The following is an 18414-nucleotide window of genomic DNA, read 5'->3' as shown; positions in this document are numbered from 1 at the left end:
GGCCCTAGCAATTCTGGTGCTGTTTTGTTCATTCACAAACGATCTGATGTGACTGAGCAGATGCAAGTAATATTGGTAACTTTTGTTTGAGTTGCAGACATGAGACTCTGGGTTAAGTGACGCTTCCAAAGTAATGCTGACAGTCTTCACCTTTTCTTGAACCTTGACCGAGGAGTCCCTGATCTGAAAGGTTTCGTATTCATGACCTAATTTGGCTTGTACTTGCCGTGAGCCAAAGATCAGCAACTCCGTTTTGTTCCCATTCAGACACATCCAATTGGATGTCATTCACGCCTCTATGGTGTTATACATTGTCTCAAGGTTATGGGCATCGGTCTTGTAGTTACCACTCCGTTCCATCACCAGCTGAGTATCATCAGCGTAGTTCGTGAAGAACACTCCTGTGTCCTTGATGACTGTGCAAAGTAGCCTAAGATAGAGATTAAAAAGTAGTGGAGACAACCTGGCCCCATGTGGGACTCCACAATCTATAGATGCCAAAGCCGAAAAGGCATTGCCCCAGTGAATTTTAGATCTTCGATTGGTAAGAAAGGATAGTACCCATCTGGTTGCCTTTGAAGAGAATCAGCCCACATGCTCCAAAGACCAGAGAAGTTGTTTATGGTCTAACAAGTCAAAGGCCGCAGACAGGTCCAATAGCCCCAGCATACTCGGCCTGCTCTAGTCCTTGATACTGAGCATATGGGTCTGGAGATAGACGATAGCTGGTTCAATGCTATGGGCCGGCCTAAAGCCAGATTGCTGCCGATGCAAGATGTTATTTGCTTCCATGTATGCTTCAAACTGCATTGTGGTGGCTTTATCTAGGATCTTCAAATCTTCAATAAGAAGTTGCAATTGGTAATTGGTCGCAAGTTACTGGGGTCCCTGTGGTCCAAGCCTGGCTTTTTGGCTAACGGAGTAACTGTAACAATTTTAATAGATTCTGGTATATGGCAGTCACGAAAGGATGCATTTACCAGACGTGTAAGGAAGGGTATGAAAATATCTCTGTGTTCTAAGATAATCCTAGGGGGTAGGATATATTTTCTGCACAGGACGTGGGTGTCATGGTGGATAGAAGGTACCTCATTTTCCATGTTGTAATAGTTGAGAATTAAAATCTTTCAACCCCCCCCCCCGCCCTTGTTGGTTAATCTGGGGATTTTCTCGGGGGTGCAACGGGACACATGTGGTCCTGATTGTTTCTCTTGCCTTCGAGATCTTTGCATTGAAGGGTTAAATTAAGATGCAAAACACATTTCTTGTGTCTCCTAGTTTGTGGGCCTACTACTTATACAGTAATGTCTTCATTTTGGAATTTTGGAGAAGAAGGAAAGTGGTAAGGGGTGTAGTCTGTGCTTGTGGCAAGTGCAGTTTGTGTAGGATGTACAATGTCTATGTATTGAATTGCATTTTGCTCAGACGGTACGCTCTAGGAATAGTTGATTGCCACTGGGAACTTTAAAGAGGGGAGGCCCTCACCTTTGAAGTGGTACACTTAGCATATTCTGGTATTACCATTACTTTGCATCAGTGTTCAACCAACATTAGCAGTGGGCTGTGTACTTTGCTATCTTGGAGGAGTAGAGGAGTAGAGCTGCAAGCCTGCTTAAAAACAGTAGCATCATGTTAACAGTCTTCCATCGCATAGCTTTACCTACTGCACGATGCCAGTATGCTTTGGAACGGAAAACCCTATTTCATTGCGGGCCTATTTGCTTGAAGGCCACTTGTTCACAATCCTAGAACATATTTCCTTGCAAATATATATGGGAGGGTGGGTTTAGGTATTTAATTATGGTGGGCAGATCTGGAGGGTTGCGGAGGGTTTCTCCCTGCATTATATTTGCAAGGAAAAGTGTTTAAAAAAACGAAAAAGAAATTACGAACAAATCGGCCTCAAGCAATTTTACCCGAACAAACAACATAAAACCCTTTGGAACTTTCTTGTTTTCATTTGCAGGTGACAGTGGAACATAACCTATGAGTTTAAGCTTCCAAGACTGCAGGCTGGGTAGGGATGTGGCCGTCTCCTACTAGACTTTCTCATAAATAGCATTATTTAGACCCTTCCTCACATATGTTTGTTTTTCTGGGAGGGATGCATTGCAACAAGCTGTTGTGCTTGATAATTTAAAATCCTTATGGCACAGTTTAACAAAGATTGTCTTCAAGTTTATATTCTCTTCGGAATGGGAATTAACAGATGGCGTCGCTGTTTGCCACATAGAGTCAGATAGAGTACAGAGTTTCAGGGTTTTTTAACCAGATGCTTGGGGGAGTTTAGTTTGCTTCTGTGGAATTGATAGCTCTTAATCAACGTTTTCAGTACAGTGAGATTTGGAAAGAAGGCATATAACTGTATTCTCTTGTTGTTGAGATCAGCCAGGCAGACGATTGTTGCACTGGTTTTACTTACAATGGCATCACCGTTTTCCTGGAGATCTCTTTGTCAGTAGTACAGTCTTAATAGTACCAGAGCTTGCATCACTGGTGATATGTATTTTTGGGAAATACACTTTTTGTATGCTTCTCAGAAGCAGCTGGATTTGTGCTCATGTATTTACTTTTTTATGTTGAGGTCTAGTTGCAATCCATTAAAACACCCACAACTCTTTATTACCCAGTGGATGAAAATAGGATTAGAAATTACATTTTCTGTTGCATGAAATTCAGAGACAAACTTGTTTTTCTTAAATCTTTAAGTACAATTGTGTCTATGATTAGGTCCATATTTCCATGTTGGTTTCTTGGGGGTTGCATTTAATTGTTTAGCGGTGTGGGGGAGATTATTGAGCCCTATTAGACTCTGTAGATCTTTAGTAACTGATACTGAGCTGCTGGGCTGGATGTGATGAATCCTGTGGAGTCATCACTGATCCACAGCCAAAGATCTCCTCCCATATGGCCAAGGGAAGGCAGACGCTACCTGATCCGGACCCTGGGGGGGTGTTATTATGAGGAAGGATCACATGGCCTGTCGGGGATAAGTGATGGCTCCATGATGGGAGAAGCGGTATCCTTCCCTTATAAGTGAGGAAGGCCACATCGCTCCTGAATCCTTAATGGATGATTGTCATTTCATAAATCCCTCTCATTATAAGGACCCAAAGGACCCTTCCTGCAAAATAGTATGAGCAGAATAGCATACACACTTCAAATACATATAATTTACATTTTAACATCTTGTTACTATGATGTTCTTGTACTTGACAGCCATCATATGGACTACAACTCTCACAACACCTCAAGTACTGAAACGAGGAAGAGGAAGAAAGAGTTAGTAGGGATTGAAAGTTCAGCTCGCAGGCTAGTTGTTATGGTAGAGAACAAATACGCGGGACCTTTAAAAATGGCTTGCCCTTTCAAGTCGGTGAGCAGAGAGAAGAGCGATTGAAGTGGGAAGTAGAACTGCGAGTGAAGGCAGATGCACATGAACGGACCGTACAGCAGAAGACCTAGACTTTCTAGACCTAGACCTGGAGTGCCTGTCCCTGTGAAAGGCGCTGGGAGCTTACAGAACACTGTCGGGAGAGCGATTCTATTCAAAGTACTGCCCATTTTGATGACAAAAAATCTATCGAAAGTTACAATTTGACCAATTTCGTCCAGTACTATTCGATCGATTTTTATAAATACTGAACATGTGTTGCGATGGCGTCACCCGCTCCCCTTGTTCAGTATTTTTGGTCTAGGGTGGTTGCAGAAGTGTTTTCCCCTTTTTCCTCAAAATTGGAGGCGGGGACAGAAAAAAAAGAAAATAACGAAAAAGGGACCCTGCGGAGTCGGATCCGACCCGCGTTAGAGGGATGGATCTGGCACCACAGGGTTGCAGGGGAAGCGGCAGCGACCAAGCAGTTAAGTAGGGGAGAGGGTTGGGTGGTGGTGAAAGGTACATTTTGGGTTGTTTGACTGAAGTACAAATCAATTCGCAGCAAAATTGACTACAGTCAATTCTGCCGCAAATAATTACACTTCGGTCAAACAACCCAGAACACCATTCAAGGCAGCTGCCAGCGCACAATTTGCGCTACAGCTCAGGCCTGTGGAAATGCGCCGGTCACCTTTGAGAATAATGTGACCTGCTCATTTCCAAAAATGGGTTGTCTAAAACTAGCATATCCTCCGTTCTTTTTTTAAATGCCCCATTATTTGAGGAACTGGGTCAAAATCTACATTTAAAAAAAATAAAAAAATGGTTACACTATGAGAGAGAGAGAGAGAGAGAGAGAGTGATGGGTGAGATGTGAAGTGATAGGCAAGAAAGCAGAGGGAGAACAGTGGGTCAGAGGAGGAAGTGCTGCACAAGAGAGCAGAGGAAGCAGTGATGCGGTGGGCCAGAAATCTGAGAGCGAGCAGAGGTACAGAAAGTAGAGGGATCGTGCGGTCAGTGAGTCAGAAAGCAGAGAGGAAGTGGTTGGCCAGAAAGAGGCAGTGAGCTGCAGATTGGGAAAAAGGATGAGGAAAGAGTGAGATAGAATGGGAGAAAGGATGCAAGATGCAGAAGCAGCACAAAAGAATGAAGGACTGTATATTGAGGGAGGAATTGTAGAGTGTAAGGTGTGAGTTGGGAGTATGATTTGGAGTGTGGCAGGGGCTGGGCAGTGCAAATTGTGACTTAACAGTGTGACATAGCACGTGAGTATTTGTATGACAGAGTGAGAGGTTAACAAATGTAAGTTGGGATGGAGAGTTGGTGAGATGTGTGTTGGTGAGAGAGGTGTGTGGGGGTTTGGGGGATTGGAGAGCATAGAAGGGGAATATTTTCAGCATTACAATTGATAATGATCAATTTAGTTAATACTATTAAATAGGCATGAACATTAAATCAGAAATGTAGCCAAAGCAAACACTATTCTGCCAAGCCAGAGACATGTGGGACTCTTCCTATTATATTAATACAAAAGATACATAATAATGATACCCTGGCTCTCTTTTAGCCTTGCTCTCTGCCTATTTCCTGCAATGTGGCAATCTTACACCCTCCAGTTAATACAAAATGTCCCGCAAAAATGCTGCAATAAATAAAGGTTTGTGCCGCAAAATATGCCATTTCATGCCGCAAAATCCTGGAAGGTCCAGACAGTGCAGGAGTACAACTGTGCTATACTGAACGATTGAAGGAACTGGTAAACAGTGTTCATCAGGCAGTGAGCCTTTGTAGAAGAGATCCCTGGCAGAAGAGTATACCAGGGGATGTGCAAAACCCAGAGGGGGATTCCTGGCAGGAGAGTATGCCAGGTAATCCCTGTAAAGTATATGAAAGGAAAATATATTGTGAATAGATACCTGGCAGGAGAGTATACCAAGGGATCTAAAGAATCTACTGATAGGTTCCTAGCAGGGCAATAGGTTCCTAGCAGGGCAATATACCAGGAAGTGAGTTTGAGTGTTTGTTATAAAAGTGACACTTTTAACACCCTAGAAGTGTTTGTTGTACAAAATAGACTTTACCCGCTTTGATAAAGTTGTTATATGGAAAAGACATTCCTACTATCTTTAAGAGAACACAATTTAGAAACAACACTTTCACCATCCTTCCTGAAAGAATCCAGGGGAAGGGAACCATCCTCTGTATCCAAGGAAGCCTTCTTGGAAGAAACCAATTGTTTGTTGGATTTATCTATTTGCTTTACATTTAAACACTTTTTGGCTAACCTAGATCATAGGCAATTTTCCAAACACGTTTAAATTGTTTCATTTCTAGTGTGAGGGTCAGATATGTTTTGTACACACGGACAGTTTTCTTAATTTTGACCACGAGACACAGACTGATCTTTAGGTAGGGATACTCACTTTGGAATAGGGACATTGTGGCATTAATCCAACCCTTTTCCTTTAATAAAGATGTCTGATGTTGAGAATACTACCACTTTGTGTCCACCTCTCATTTCTGACCACTCACATGAGCTGCAAAGTTGCTTGCTGGTTTTCTGTGCTCAAGCTTATAAAAGGTCTTGCAGGAAAATGTGGATACCAAGTCATATAGTTGCCAGACAGGTCATTAAGACTATGTGGTCATGTTTTGTTTTATCTCTCCCCACACCTATTATATTTTACTGGAAATACATTAAAAAACATTTGGAATGGTAAAGTTTCCTTTGGCCAATGTAGTGGGAAGTGAGTAATTGGCAATTTAGCTTCTAACAATTCAACTCTGTATTGCATTACCTGCACAGTGTTGCACTCCCAGTCTGCACATGTTTTGCTTTGGTTAGCTGTGGGAAACCTGCTGATTGTTTTACAAGCAGGAACTGAAGAAAATGTTTTGTTACTATAATAATAATCGCCTGTTATCGGGGATGAATCCAGTGGTGATGGCCCCAAGCCTCTACCATTCAGTACAGTGCCCAGAACATGTGATTATTGCTATTTGTACTCTGAGGTACACCCTTGGTGTGCTAATGGCAATTAAAATGTGGGCTGCAGCATTTGTGTGGTCAGTGAAACAAGGAGGACTTAATTCAAAATTGCAATGGAAATTGAAGGCGAGGCTCTTCTTCAAGCCCCTCTTCCCTTTCCATGGCAGAGGAAGGAGGTGGCACCACTTGCTTTAGAGAGCTACATAATGGTATACAGACAGTGAGGGCTGGTGCAGACGAGGGGGCTCCGATCACAAAAGTAGGGTTTGGTGGGGCACTGGGCAGGTACATCTAGCACACGGCTTCATCCAAACCCAGTCTTGGATTGTTCGATTTAGCCTGGGTTTTGGTGCAACCTAATTTGCAGCTGTGCAAGCCTAGGACGCTAATAATAATTCAAGGGAGTTTGGAAGGGCACACATACTTCGGCACATTCTAGCTGAAGTGTTTTCACAGATGACCCTTTTTGGCATTGAACAATAATTGAAGTGGTGACACTTTTTATGGAAAGCAAAAGCTGCAGACCTGCTGTTGAAGGTGAACCCAACATTTTATATTGGAAGTAGAATACAAATCGTACAGATAGTTTCATCGTAATATCATAAAAAGAAGATAAAAGACAAGAGTGATGAAATGATTGTTTGCTAGTATTGTTGCTTTGAACGGTTCAGCCTATATGAGCACAGTCTGTTTGACTCATTCATGTGTCGAAAAACAGGTGCAACCCAGCCCTGTAATTAACATCTTGATGACATTCATGGTGGTTTGTTTGACTGTGCTCACGAGGCACTCTTCTTCCGGGTATAGTGACTGGCTCCTTTCTCCTTTCCCATCTGTGATGTCTGCAATGTGTGCCACATTACCCAGTAGAAAGAAAGCAGGAATCAAGAATCCTTCCCACCACACCTTTCTTCTGTTTTGCTCTGCATTAGCACAATGTGTCTGCTGATCATTATGCTCTTACTATCTGTGAAGTATCATTCTGTTGCTCTTCACCACACATTTCCTCTGTTTTGGCTCTGTCCCACCATAGGCACCCTAATTCTCTAACTCTTCAACCATCTATGATAAATCTTACCCACAGGCAGACCCACATCTACTTACTGTCTCCACAAAGAGCCTATGTGTCTCATCTTGGCCATGGAATTCAAGTGACCTTCTGTCTAGTCTACTCCCAGCTCCATTGTATGTATGGGGTTTATAAATCGCAAACGTAGCTGGGAAGAGCACATCAGGATTAACAAGTATTGTGTGGGGGCATTAGTCCAGCAATTACGTCACTGACATATCTGCATTGCCTACACAGACTTGTCTAATTTTTGATTATATATTTTTGAAGAAAGGAACACATTTCTTATCTGATTGTCCAAATATTTTATTTTCAGGTCGTCTAGAATTAAAGGAGGATACTGTTGAGTGCCTACTGTCTACAGCTTGCCTTCTGCAGCTATCGCAGGTAGTCGAAGCATGCTGCAAGTTCTTAATGAAACAACTCCACCCGTCAAATTGCCTTGGGATCCGGTCATTTGCTGATGCACAAGGTTGTACAGATTTGCACAAAGTGGCACACAATTATACCATGGTATGTCCTCATGTTCTAAAGGCTAGAGTGGGTGAGTGGAATTAGAGCAACATTTGATTGATCTATAAAAAGATGACCTACCGTGGTGAATCGAGCATCAGGAAAAAGAAAAATGCATTATTCTGCCATTTCCCTTTATGGTGTTCAGGCAAAAGTGATCCTAAATTTGTAATATTGAGTAATGAGGTTCTAGACAAGGAGATACAATTAGATTTTAGAAGGGAAACACAAAGAATAATGGAAAATAATCAATGTTATTGGAAACCACTATAACATTTAAATGTCCGACAATTTGAAAAAGGGGGTATGAGCAGAGTTTCCCACTTACATAGTGCCTGCACCTGACCTATTTTTCACATGCTTTAAAGAATTAATAAATGCTCCCTCAATGAGTCAAACTGGCTGTGCTGTCCATTATATTTGTGTCTTGCTCTGAGAGAGGGACTCTACACTCCTCACTTGCCTTTCCCCATTTTTGTTTGCCCCTATTGCTATACTTCAAAAGTCTTTTCCATTATTGTATGGGCCGATCAGAACTTTTTATCTATTTACCCTTTCACCCAGCACTTTCATATTTTCAACTCATGGGAACCTTCAGCTCCCCTGGATGCACTGGTAAATGATCCATTGGTTTGCGGCTAGAATAACTTGCCACCTGGCTCAACTCCTGTGCATCCTCCTGGTGATCTTTTACTACTTTGATCAGTGAGGTTGGAGACTTTTTTATGAATGCATGCCCAAGACCTGTGTGAAGGAGACCGTAATGGTACTCTTTCAGGAAATATAGTTCCCCCACTAAGGGTTTACAAAGTTATTTCACTGCTTTTGACATATACTTGAACCCAGCCACTGGTTCCCCATTGGTCAATCTTCGATATATACAAGCTTGGAAATCTGGTATTGCCCGTAGATTGACCAATGGGGAATGCTGTGCACTGCCTGAACCCCAACAAAGGCAACACTCCCCTCTTCACCCGGGCACTTGACAGAAGTCATCTTTTTTAATAGTGGAGTAGTTCTGTTCTGATTTGTTAAGGACAAGGGATGCAAATGCAATTATCACATCTCTGCCCTAGTGAATCTGTTCAAGCACTACGCCTAGACCCACATTATTAGCGTCAACAGTTATCACACTGACATGAACCTTTTGAGAGTAAGTGCTCTCATGACGCACTCTTTGACCTCTTCAAATTCCTTTTAACAACGCTCTGACCACATTAATGGAACACTCTTCTTCAGGAGGCCTCTCATACTTAACGCTTTGTCCATGAAATTTGGGATACATTTTCAAGTAATATTCTGCCATCCCTAGGAAGGAACATAGCTGCTCTTTGTTAAGCGGTGGGGGGACACGTGAGATAGTCATGGCCAGTTTTTCTTTTGGTTTTATCCCATCATAGTTGATGACATGGCCCAGGTATGCTACCTCCGGTACCTTAATTCTACACTTCTCTAATTTTAGGGTAAGGCCCCTCTCTTGGATAGTTTGTAAGTCACCTAGCAGCTTGGCATCATGCTTTTCTTCAGTCAAGTAATAGACACCATCTAGCCCTCTGAACAGCTGTTGCATTAACCTTTGGAAAACGGTGACTGCAGATGCAAGGCCAAACGGCATGCGTTTAAACCTAAAGGCCCCCAAAGGTGTCACAAACTATGTTTGGTGTTTCAACTCTTTTTCCAAGACAACCTAGTGGTAAGCTGATGACAAGTCTAGGGTTGTGGAGTATTTTTCTGGTTTCATGGTTGTCAACATTTCTTTGATGTTAGCTAAGTGATGTGTATCAACCCATATGTTGGCATTTTAGCCTCTCATATCCACACACATCCTGATGGCATTGTCTCGCTTGCAGACTATTGCTATTGGAGCTAGCCACTCCGATGATTCATTGGGTTCAATAATATCACCCTTGCACAATTTGTCCAGCTCTTCTTGTAGGGCGTACTTTGTCCCTACTGGTATGTTCCTTACTCTGTGCACTGTAGCCTTGTCCCCCCTTTTTAAGACAATCTGATGTTTGAATCCCTTAAGTTTCCACATCTTGTTATTAAAGACGTTTGCCAGACCTTGTTTGGATGACAACTCCTGTATAGCAACGCACGATATTGAGTTCACTTCCCCTGGATGTATCCTATTCCAACCCAGCCAACTATGAACAACCCATTTTAGCAACAAACAACTTGCAGTAGGTTCACCTGACTTTGAACTTAAAGTGAACGCATTTGTAACACAGGATGGTTATCGGACTCGTCCCATAGACTGATGCTCTGACATGTAGATCTTAAATCCTCTGTGACCCTTAAGTTTGTTAGTATATGTGCTAGGGTCCACAATTGTATATTTATTTATTAATAGGGTATTTATAATATCCCTATACACAAGTGGTTCAAGGTGCAACAAGGCAAGGGGGGGGACAGGGGTGAAAAATAAAACAGTCCTACTAGGCCTTGTGACATTTGGATCGTGCAAGTGCAGTAACAAGAAATGTGAGGGTCAGAGGAAGTACCAGTCCGGGTGGAAGGCCCGTGGGTTAAGGGAGTGCCAGGGGAGGCAAGGTGGACAGAGCCAGGGGAATGCAGAGTGTGCAGGGGAAGAAGGTCCACATGCTAAGTGTGAGGCACAGGACTGGACTGGCTCAAGAGGTGCGTCCGAGCCAGGCAAGTACAGGGGGAGGGAGCCCGGAAGGACAGGTGCAGGTTGGGGGGGGGAGTCAGGCGAGACAAGTGCAAGACGACTGGTCGAGGAGGGCCTGGCGCCCTGTGAGAATCTGACGGAACCAGGCAGCCAGTCAAGAAGCAGAGGGGGACATAAGCAGGGGAGGGGGAGAGGGAACGAGGAAGAGAAAAGGAGGGTCTCCCGGCATTTAGGGAGATCCAGCTCAAGTCTGAGAGGGGCAGGGAGGCCATTCCAGAGGGAGGCACCTGCAGAAGAGAGGGATCGACTTCCCACTCTCTGCTTGGAAAAGTGTCTGATCTGCAGAGAGTTGGAACTAAAGGAGAGGGGGTTGGAAGTAGCGGGGTCCCAGGACCTAGAATGCCTTGTGGATGATGCAGAGGGTCTTGAACCTAATCCTCGCAGCAACCTGGGAGCCATTGGGGAGATTGTAGGGCTGGAGAGATGCAGTACCTGTGCTTGAGATCAAGGATAAGTCTTGCAGTCTTATTCTGGATTAGTTGAAGGGGGTGTGAGGGGAGGGGTTAGGCAAATTGAGGAAGAGGCTGTTGCAGTAGTCCTGTCTGGAGATGATCAGAGCTCTGGAGCCATTGAGTTTACGGGGGGAAGTTAAGGAAAGGGAGAATGCTCCTGAGGAGGTGGAGCTGAAAGTGGGCCTTCTTGGCAATGTCTGTGATGTGAGGAGAGAAGGAGAGAGAGTAGTCGAAGATGACGCCAGGTTTTTTTGCCTTACAGGAGGCTGGGGGGAGGCGGCCCATGCAGGGTGGCCAGAGTGTTGGCAGGAAGTATGTAGCTGGGGTCCCAATGAGAAGGATCTCAGTCTTATTGGCATTAAAGGAATGATTCGCCCAAAACTTTTTATTGCAAAAAAAGATGGGCAATAATAAAAAAAATCAATTGCCACTTTTTTTTTAAGTCCCTATGTAAAATTTTGAGAAACTGAGGCTCAAAATTTAAAAAAGGAAGCACATGGGGGCATCCATTTTGTGAAATGGATGCCCGCCTGTGTTTGCTTTTGCGGCACTAATGAAGGAAAAGCCAGCCAATGCGTTAATTTACAACTTGCGTGACATATGTACGAATAGGAAGCATGGGATGAGGTTACACATCCAAGTAGCCTGTTTACCTACAGTCAGTATCCGATATTTGAGATGATAATTGGGTTACATAGTGTGGTTGATGTTTTTATTATTAATATTATTAGTCTATTGAGCTATATCCCAATAGGCTACATTCCTTCCTGGGTTGAAGTCTGCATTCAAACACATTGGGCTATGAGGTCCTAGTCCCAGGGTTATTTTCCCCCATTTCAGTGCCTGATCCTATTTTTGAAGTGAGGCTTTTGTTGCTTCTAGTAGTTGGCCTCCCGCTCCTCTATTCCCATTTTACAGGGATTGTAGTGCACTCAGTGGAATGGAGGTAACTTCCTGCTCGATTTTGCTCCAGCGCTTGTGTGTTACAGAATCCGACCATCGTAACATGGGTGCTAATTGGGCTGCCAAAATATACCTCTTCACATAGGGGACTCCCAATCCTCCCGTCCATGTCGGGTGGAGCAGAACCGACCTCTGAATCCGAGGTTTCATTTTCTTTTTTTTTCAATAAGTTTTTATTAACCTTTTCTAATTGAACAAGAACATAACGAATACAAAAACCCTCTTTCCCCCAATGTTTCCCCCCTCCCCTCCCCTCCCACCCTTATCCTCCCCCCCCAGATCGAAGAGTTCGGCCTGTGGCCCAGCTTCATCGAGGTTTCTTTTTATCGCATATGAAGAAGATTATCTCCGTTTGCAAGGTTTTAATCATCCGGGCTGGTATATTTATGGGGAGAGAACTGGTTACTGTTAGGGAGAATTCTCTGTTAAGGCTAATTTCCCAAACCTAATGAGTCCCCCAGCAGCTTTGCTGGATTTTTGGGGTTTAATGTTTTCTCCTGCTAAGAGTGAGACTCTTTTTCTCCCACTCTTAGGCATGATTTGAGAATGTCCTTTGACTATGTAATGTGTTTTATGGGCTATGGGGTCTTTTACTCCATAGGGCTTCATGTGTTTTTGGTAAGTGTGTTACACAGCACCCTCAGTGCAGTAACACAGGGGTGTCATAGTGACCCCCAAACATAGACTCCATACCCTGGGACTGACTACTGTCTCCCAGGGCATGTACAGTCACCATTGGCTTTACTAGTCTTAAATTGTGAACAGAACCAGTACAAACCATCATATTCTGGAAGTACTGGTAGGGGTAATTCGATTGCTCCTGGGTCTGTTTTCCAAGGGGGCACTGTCCAGTCCCCCCTTGTCGAGTTTCTGGCTGGTGGCACTGGATACCACGCGAAATATTCCACCGGAATATTTCCTATGGTATTTTCCCATTCATTTTAAACGCACCACTTTTTGGTGCAATGTTAAAGATACCGCCGGGTTATTTATTTAATATTTATTCCCCGGTTGGGTCTTTTTGCCAGGACTCGGTTTTAAAATGGCGTTTGTGTTCGCCTCTGAAACTCTAACCCAAGTCGAGCCCTTTGTTCCACTTTTTGGCGGGCTTCTCCACAGAAGCCCTCCAAATGGTGCCACTCTGTCTGGGGTCAACAGGATGTGTGGGAGTGGGATTAGGCACTCTTGTGTGATTGGGCCAGTGGTGAGCCGCCCGACTCACCACTTAGCTTGTTTGAGTGACAGCTAGGCTGATGAATGGGGGTTTTGCAGCATAAAAGCAGGGCTTTGGGGACTGGAACTTCAGAAGTCGCCTCAGGACCTAAAGAATCCAAAGAGGGAAGAAGCTGAGCCATCTACAACGACGACACCACCGGTGGAGCCCTGCTGTACGTACTCGCCACTTCCCCGACGACGGAGAAGATCTTCTTCCAGGAGAGTCTTCTTCCCTTTGAGCTGGTGGGACCAACCAGTTCGCCTTTTTCGCCTTCCTGGATCGTCTCGTGGTCGAATCACCCGTGCCAAGCACCCCGGCGGCCGGATGGCCACGCTTCACCACTACCGTCTCTCCGTTCTCATCAAGAAGAGAGCCCTTATCCAAGCCCGCATCTCTGCAGCATCTAACAACTTGGCTGAACTCTTTAAAATCTGCAAGGAGCTTGCCAACCCTGCTGCAGTCTCTACCTCTCCTGTCCCCTCCCAGGCCCTCTGCACGGCACTGGCCTCTCACTTCATCTCTAAAACTCAGGACATCCTGTCCTCACTCTCCTCCTATCACCTCCCTCCCTCTCTTCCCGGCTATTCCTCTGGCCCTTCTGCAGCCACCCCTCCTCCCTCCTTCTCTGCCTTTCCCCTTTTTTCTGCTGAAGAGGTCTCCAGACAAGTCTGATCTACGAAAGTCTCGTCTAAACAGGTTCACCCCTGTTCCTCCAAAACTATCAAGGACCACATCGACTCCCTGGCTCCTGCCCTGGCTGACTTTTGCAACCACTCCTTCGCCTCTGGAGTCTTCCCATCCCCCCTCAAGCACTCCCTTGTGCACCCTCTTCTTAAGAAACCCTCTTCCAACCCCTCCTGCCCGGCTAACTATCGCCCAATCTCCATCACTCCCTTCCTGGGCAAGCTCCTGGAGAAACTGGCCATCTCCCAGCTTAACCTCCACGCTGAATGTGTTGGTAGCCTTCATGACCATCAGTCTGGCTTCAGAGCTGCCAGAAGCACGGAAACTGCTCTCCTGAACATCCGTGAAGACTTGCTCTCCAACCTTGACTCTAACACTCCTTGTGTTCTCATTTTGCTCAATCTCTCTTCTGCCTTTGATACTGTCAACCATGCCATCCTGCTCAACCGTCTCCGTGATAACCTGGGTATCACTGGTCAGGCTCTGGCGTGGCTGACTTCTTTCCTTTCCAATCGACCCTCCCAGGTCCAACTTGGGTCCTTCCTCTCTGACGTCTTCTTCTCCACCTGTGGTGTTCCCAGGGATCTAATCTCTCTCCCTGGCTTTTCAACCAGTATCTGTCACTCCTTGCCCACTGCATCGCCGCCCTCTGCCCCAACTTTCAGTGCTATGCAGACGATACCCAGCTCATTTTCAGGCTACCCTCGGCCTCCTCCTCTCCTTCCCTCATCTCTGACTGTCTGCCTGCTATCCAGGAATGGTGTGCCGCCAATGACCTCTGCTTTAATGCCAGTAAGACTGAGATTCTACTCGATCGGCACACCCACTCCCTCCTTCCCTGCAGCTCTCTGGCCGGGCTCTCTTGGCCCTCTTCCTGCTCCTGCCTGCAAGGCTAAAAACCTCGGGGTCATCTTCGACTCTACACTCTCCTTCTCTCCTCACATATCTGACGTCTCTAAGAAGTCACACTACCAGCTGCACCTCCTCAGAGGTATTCTTCCCTTCCTCTCCTTCCCCCAGAAGCTCACTGTCTCCCGGGCCCTGGTTCTCTCGAAGCTGGACTACTGTAACAGCCTCTATCTTAATCTGCCTGCCTCCACTCTCCGCCCTCTGCAACTCATCCAGAACAGAACTGCAAGACTTGTCCTTGGCCTCAAGCCCAGGGACCGTATCTCTCCAGGACTGAAATCTCTACACTGGCTCCCAGTGGCTGCGAGGATTAAGTTCAAAACCCTCTGCATTATCCACAAGGCATTCTGGGGACTGGGGCCAAAATACCTTCAACTCTCTCTTCCTAAATATCTTCCTTCCCGAGCCCTTCGCTCATCCGTCTCCAACTCCCTCAGGGTCAGCCGCTTCTCAAAGCAACGAGCTGGGGGTAGATCTCTCTCCGCGGCAGGGGCTTCCCTCTGGAACAGCCTTCCTGCCTCCCTGAAACTTGAGGAGAACCATCTCCGGTTCCGGAAGCACCTCAAATCCTTCCTCTTTGCTTCTGTTTTCTCTGTCCCTCTCCCCTGCTAAATTCTACACTGAAATTGTACTGAATCTGCAACTGGGCCACTCTCACCGACCTCGGTCCTGGGCCCAGCCACTCTCCACTTGCACTGCCTCCCTGGCATCCCCTGCACTGCGGGACTGTCTCTGTATCCCTACAGCCCCCCCTTCCCAGCACTTGTCTGCACTTACCTTGCACTTGCCACCAGCTGGCCCTATTTATTTTTATTCTACTTACTTGTACTGCACTTCCCCCTCCCCTTCCCCTTGCACTTTTCCCTTCCCCTACCCCTGCACGTGCGCGGTCTGAATGATACCTGGCCTAGTAGGATCGTTGTCTGTCTTCCCCTTGTTCCCCCCTCCCTGCCTCGTCGCGCCTTGAAACACTTGTGTATAGGCGCGTTACAAATTCCATATCATATACCGCAAATAAAAGGTAGTACCTTTTAACCAGGAAACTCTGCGGCTGGTTTCTTCCCTGGCAGTGCAACGACCTCCAGCTTTCCTCCATGTCGAGATCTTCTCTTCCCCTGGACGAAGCCCCAACTTGTACCCGCTGCCAGGAACAACTGCCCCCGCTGGAGCTTTCTCACCATTTCAGGTACTGTGTCCCGCCTGGTCTCCCTTGCAACAGACTGTCCAAGGTGTCCCGTAAATCCTTGACTCTCAATCCTGGAGTGACCTCGGACCTGTTAACATTACCTTTCTAACTTGATCCAACCTCTTTTGACTTTTCTGCGAAGACTTTGAGTGCATTTCCACTGTGTGATCTTGGGCACATTCCGCCTTGCTCTCTCCAAGAGTGGGCCTGGCCTATGAACTTTTTGCTCTTCAGTAGACCCTGCCTTTCTTGACTTGCTGTGGTTTCTTAAAAGTGTTGGTACTCTGTGTTGTTCCTATTTCTGCCTTTTCTCTCCCTTTTTAAACAAACTATTGGAGTGCCATCTACGGTTACGCGCTCACCTCTGTTTTGTAAATAAGTGGTGTCTTAACCTAGACTTGTCGAATAATTAACTAGGGAGGTGTATATACTTCTAGTGACTGTGTTTGAACTTGCTTGACAAATTAGTGCCAGTGTATTTTTACAAGTGTGTTTTAAAATAAATAATTATATACTTTTATACCAAAGCTCTGGTCAGTGTTTGCTTGTGCTACTGTATTTTTGGCCCTATTTTGTATACTCTATATACTGCCTAACTCTTTTTGAGAGAAGTCTGACTGCTCAGCCACAGCTACCAGGTAAATCTGGGTGGTGCAGACTGCTACCAATTGGGTTTACTGCCAACTCCTGTAGACTTGCAGGCTGATTCATGTAATTCCTCTCAAAAGTGTTGCACGCAGCTGGCGCACAGCGTGCCCGTGCGAATGTCTGCGCCAGCCACGTGCGATAAAATCAATTTCGGCGCACAGCGTATTCATGGATTCTCACCTCCAAAAGCAGACGTGGCGCAGAGTGGCGCAGCGACCCTGCAGCAGCGCCAGTTACGCCCCCAAGAATGCCCTCGCGCAAGGAAAAGCCATCAAGATCGCAAAACCATCGCAAAGGGCTGCGCCAACCCTGCACCAGTTTACCGGACTTGCAAACAGCAAACACAAAGCGGGGAACGCGTATTACGGGTGTCGGGAACACGCGTGCGCGAGAAGTTTCACACGCGATCTGGTCTGGGGGAGCGTGTGCGTGTATTTCAGGTGTGCGCGAGAAGTTCCACACGCGATTGGCCTGGGCGCGTGTATTTCAGAGGTGCGCGAGAAGTTCCACACGCGATTGGCCTGGGCGCGTGTATTTCAGAGGTGCGCGAGAAGTTCCACACGCGATTGGCCTGGGCGCGTGTATTTCAGAGGTGCGCAAGAAGTTCCACACGCGATTGGCCTGGGCGTGTGTATTTCTCAGGTGGGCGAGAAGTTCCACACGCGATTGGCCTGGGGGAGCGTGTGCGTGTATTTCAGAGGTGCGCGAGAAGTTCCACACGCGATCTGGCCTGGGGGAGCGTGTGCGTGTATTCCAGAGGTGCGTGAGAAGTTCCACACACGATTGGCCTGGGCGCGTGTATTTCAGAGGTGCGCGAGAAGTTCCACGCGCGATTGGCCTGGGCGCGTGTATTTCAGAGGTGTGCGAGAAGTTCCACACGCAATTTCAGCAGGGTACGTGTATTTCAGGGGTGCGCGAGTATTTTCACACGCGATTTCAGCAGGGTACATGTATTTCAGGGGTGCGCGAGAATTTTCACACGCGATTTCAGCAGGGCACGTGTATTTCAGGGGTGCGCGAGAATTTTCACACGCGATTTCAGCAGGGTACGTGTATTTCAGGGGTGCCGGGGAGTCCTACATATGATTTGGCAGTGTGGGTCCTCCCAGGTGTCCCCTGTACACCCTCCAGGGCCCCTGCAGGCAGCCCACACCACAGGGGACTACCCTGCATCCCTGGTCATGTCCCGCAGGCAGCCCACCCAACATGGGCACATTGTTCTGACTTGAGTGTCGTGTAGACCGATGAGTCCTCTGTCCCCAAGTGACGCACAGGGGAACTAAATAGAAACCCGCTGTGCGACCTTTGAGGCCACAGGTGGGAGATGTCTTCCCAGATCCACGGAGCCTCTGGAACACCGATACTGCTGTCAAGAAGGAACGAGGTTAAGTACCAGGCAATCACAATACAGTCAGATAAACAAAAGGATCTAAAGTGTCTTACCTATCTGGTGTAAGGGTGACCCAGGTAACCTAGTAGAGAGGTTCGAGACTCAGATGATGCGGCGGTCCCTGGAATGGTAGAACCGCAGGTTAGCGTGGATGAAGGGTTAGCCACCTGTAGGAGAGAGGGCTTGACTTGAATCCCAAGAAGGGAAAGGGCGTAGAAGTTCAGCAAGGTAACCAGGGATGATCCAAAGACAAGTCGAGGTGAAGTCCAAAATCCGGCAACAGGTCAACAGTTCCAAGCAAAGGTACAAAGGGGTGTCCGAGGGAGT

General features: G+C 46.4%; 1 protein-coding gene across 4 annotated transcripts in view; it reads left to right on the top strand.

Annotated features, from left to right (window-relative positions):
- The window catches only part of KLHL5 (kelch like family member 5), a 1021700-nt gene that overhangs the window by 552870 nt on the left and 450416 nt on the right, over nucleotides 1-18414 (top strand). For 3 of the 4 annotated variants that reach the window (XM_069631792.1, XM_069631791.1, XM_069631789.1), the window contains one exon: nucleotides 7751-7947. In XM_069631792.1, the coding sequence (XP_069487893.1) occupies nucleotides 7751-7947 (197 nt within the window). The remainder of the gene's footprint in view (nucleotides 1-7750; nucleotides 7948-18414) is intronic. The other variant, XM_069631790.1, reaches the window with a different exon arrangement.

This window comes from Ambystoma mexicanum, chromosome 6q (assembly GCF_040938575.1).
Source record: "Ambystoma mexicanum isolate Mex_15411 chromosome 6q, UKY_AmexF1_1, whole genome shotgun sequence".
NCBI lineage: Eukaryota > Metazoa > Chordata > Amphibia > Caudata > Ambystomatidae > Ambystoma > Ambystoma mexicanum.
The sequence above is the reverse complement of the archived record's forward strand: the minus strand, read 5'-3'. Positions and strand labels throughout refer to the sequence as shown.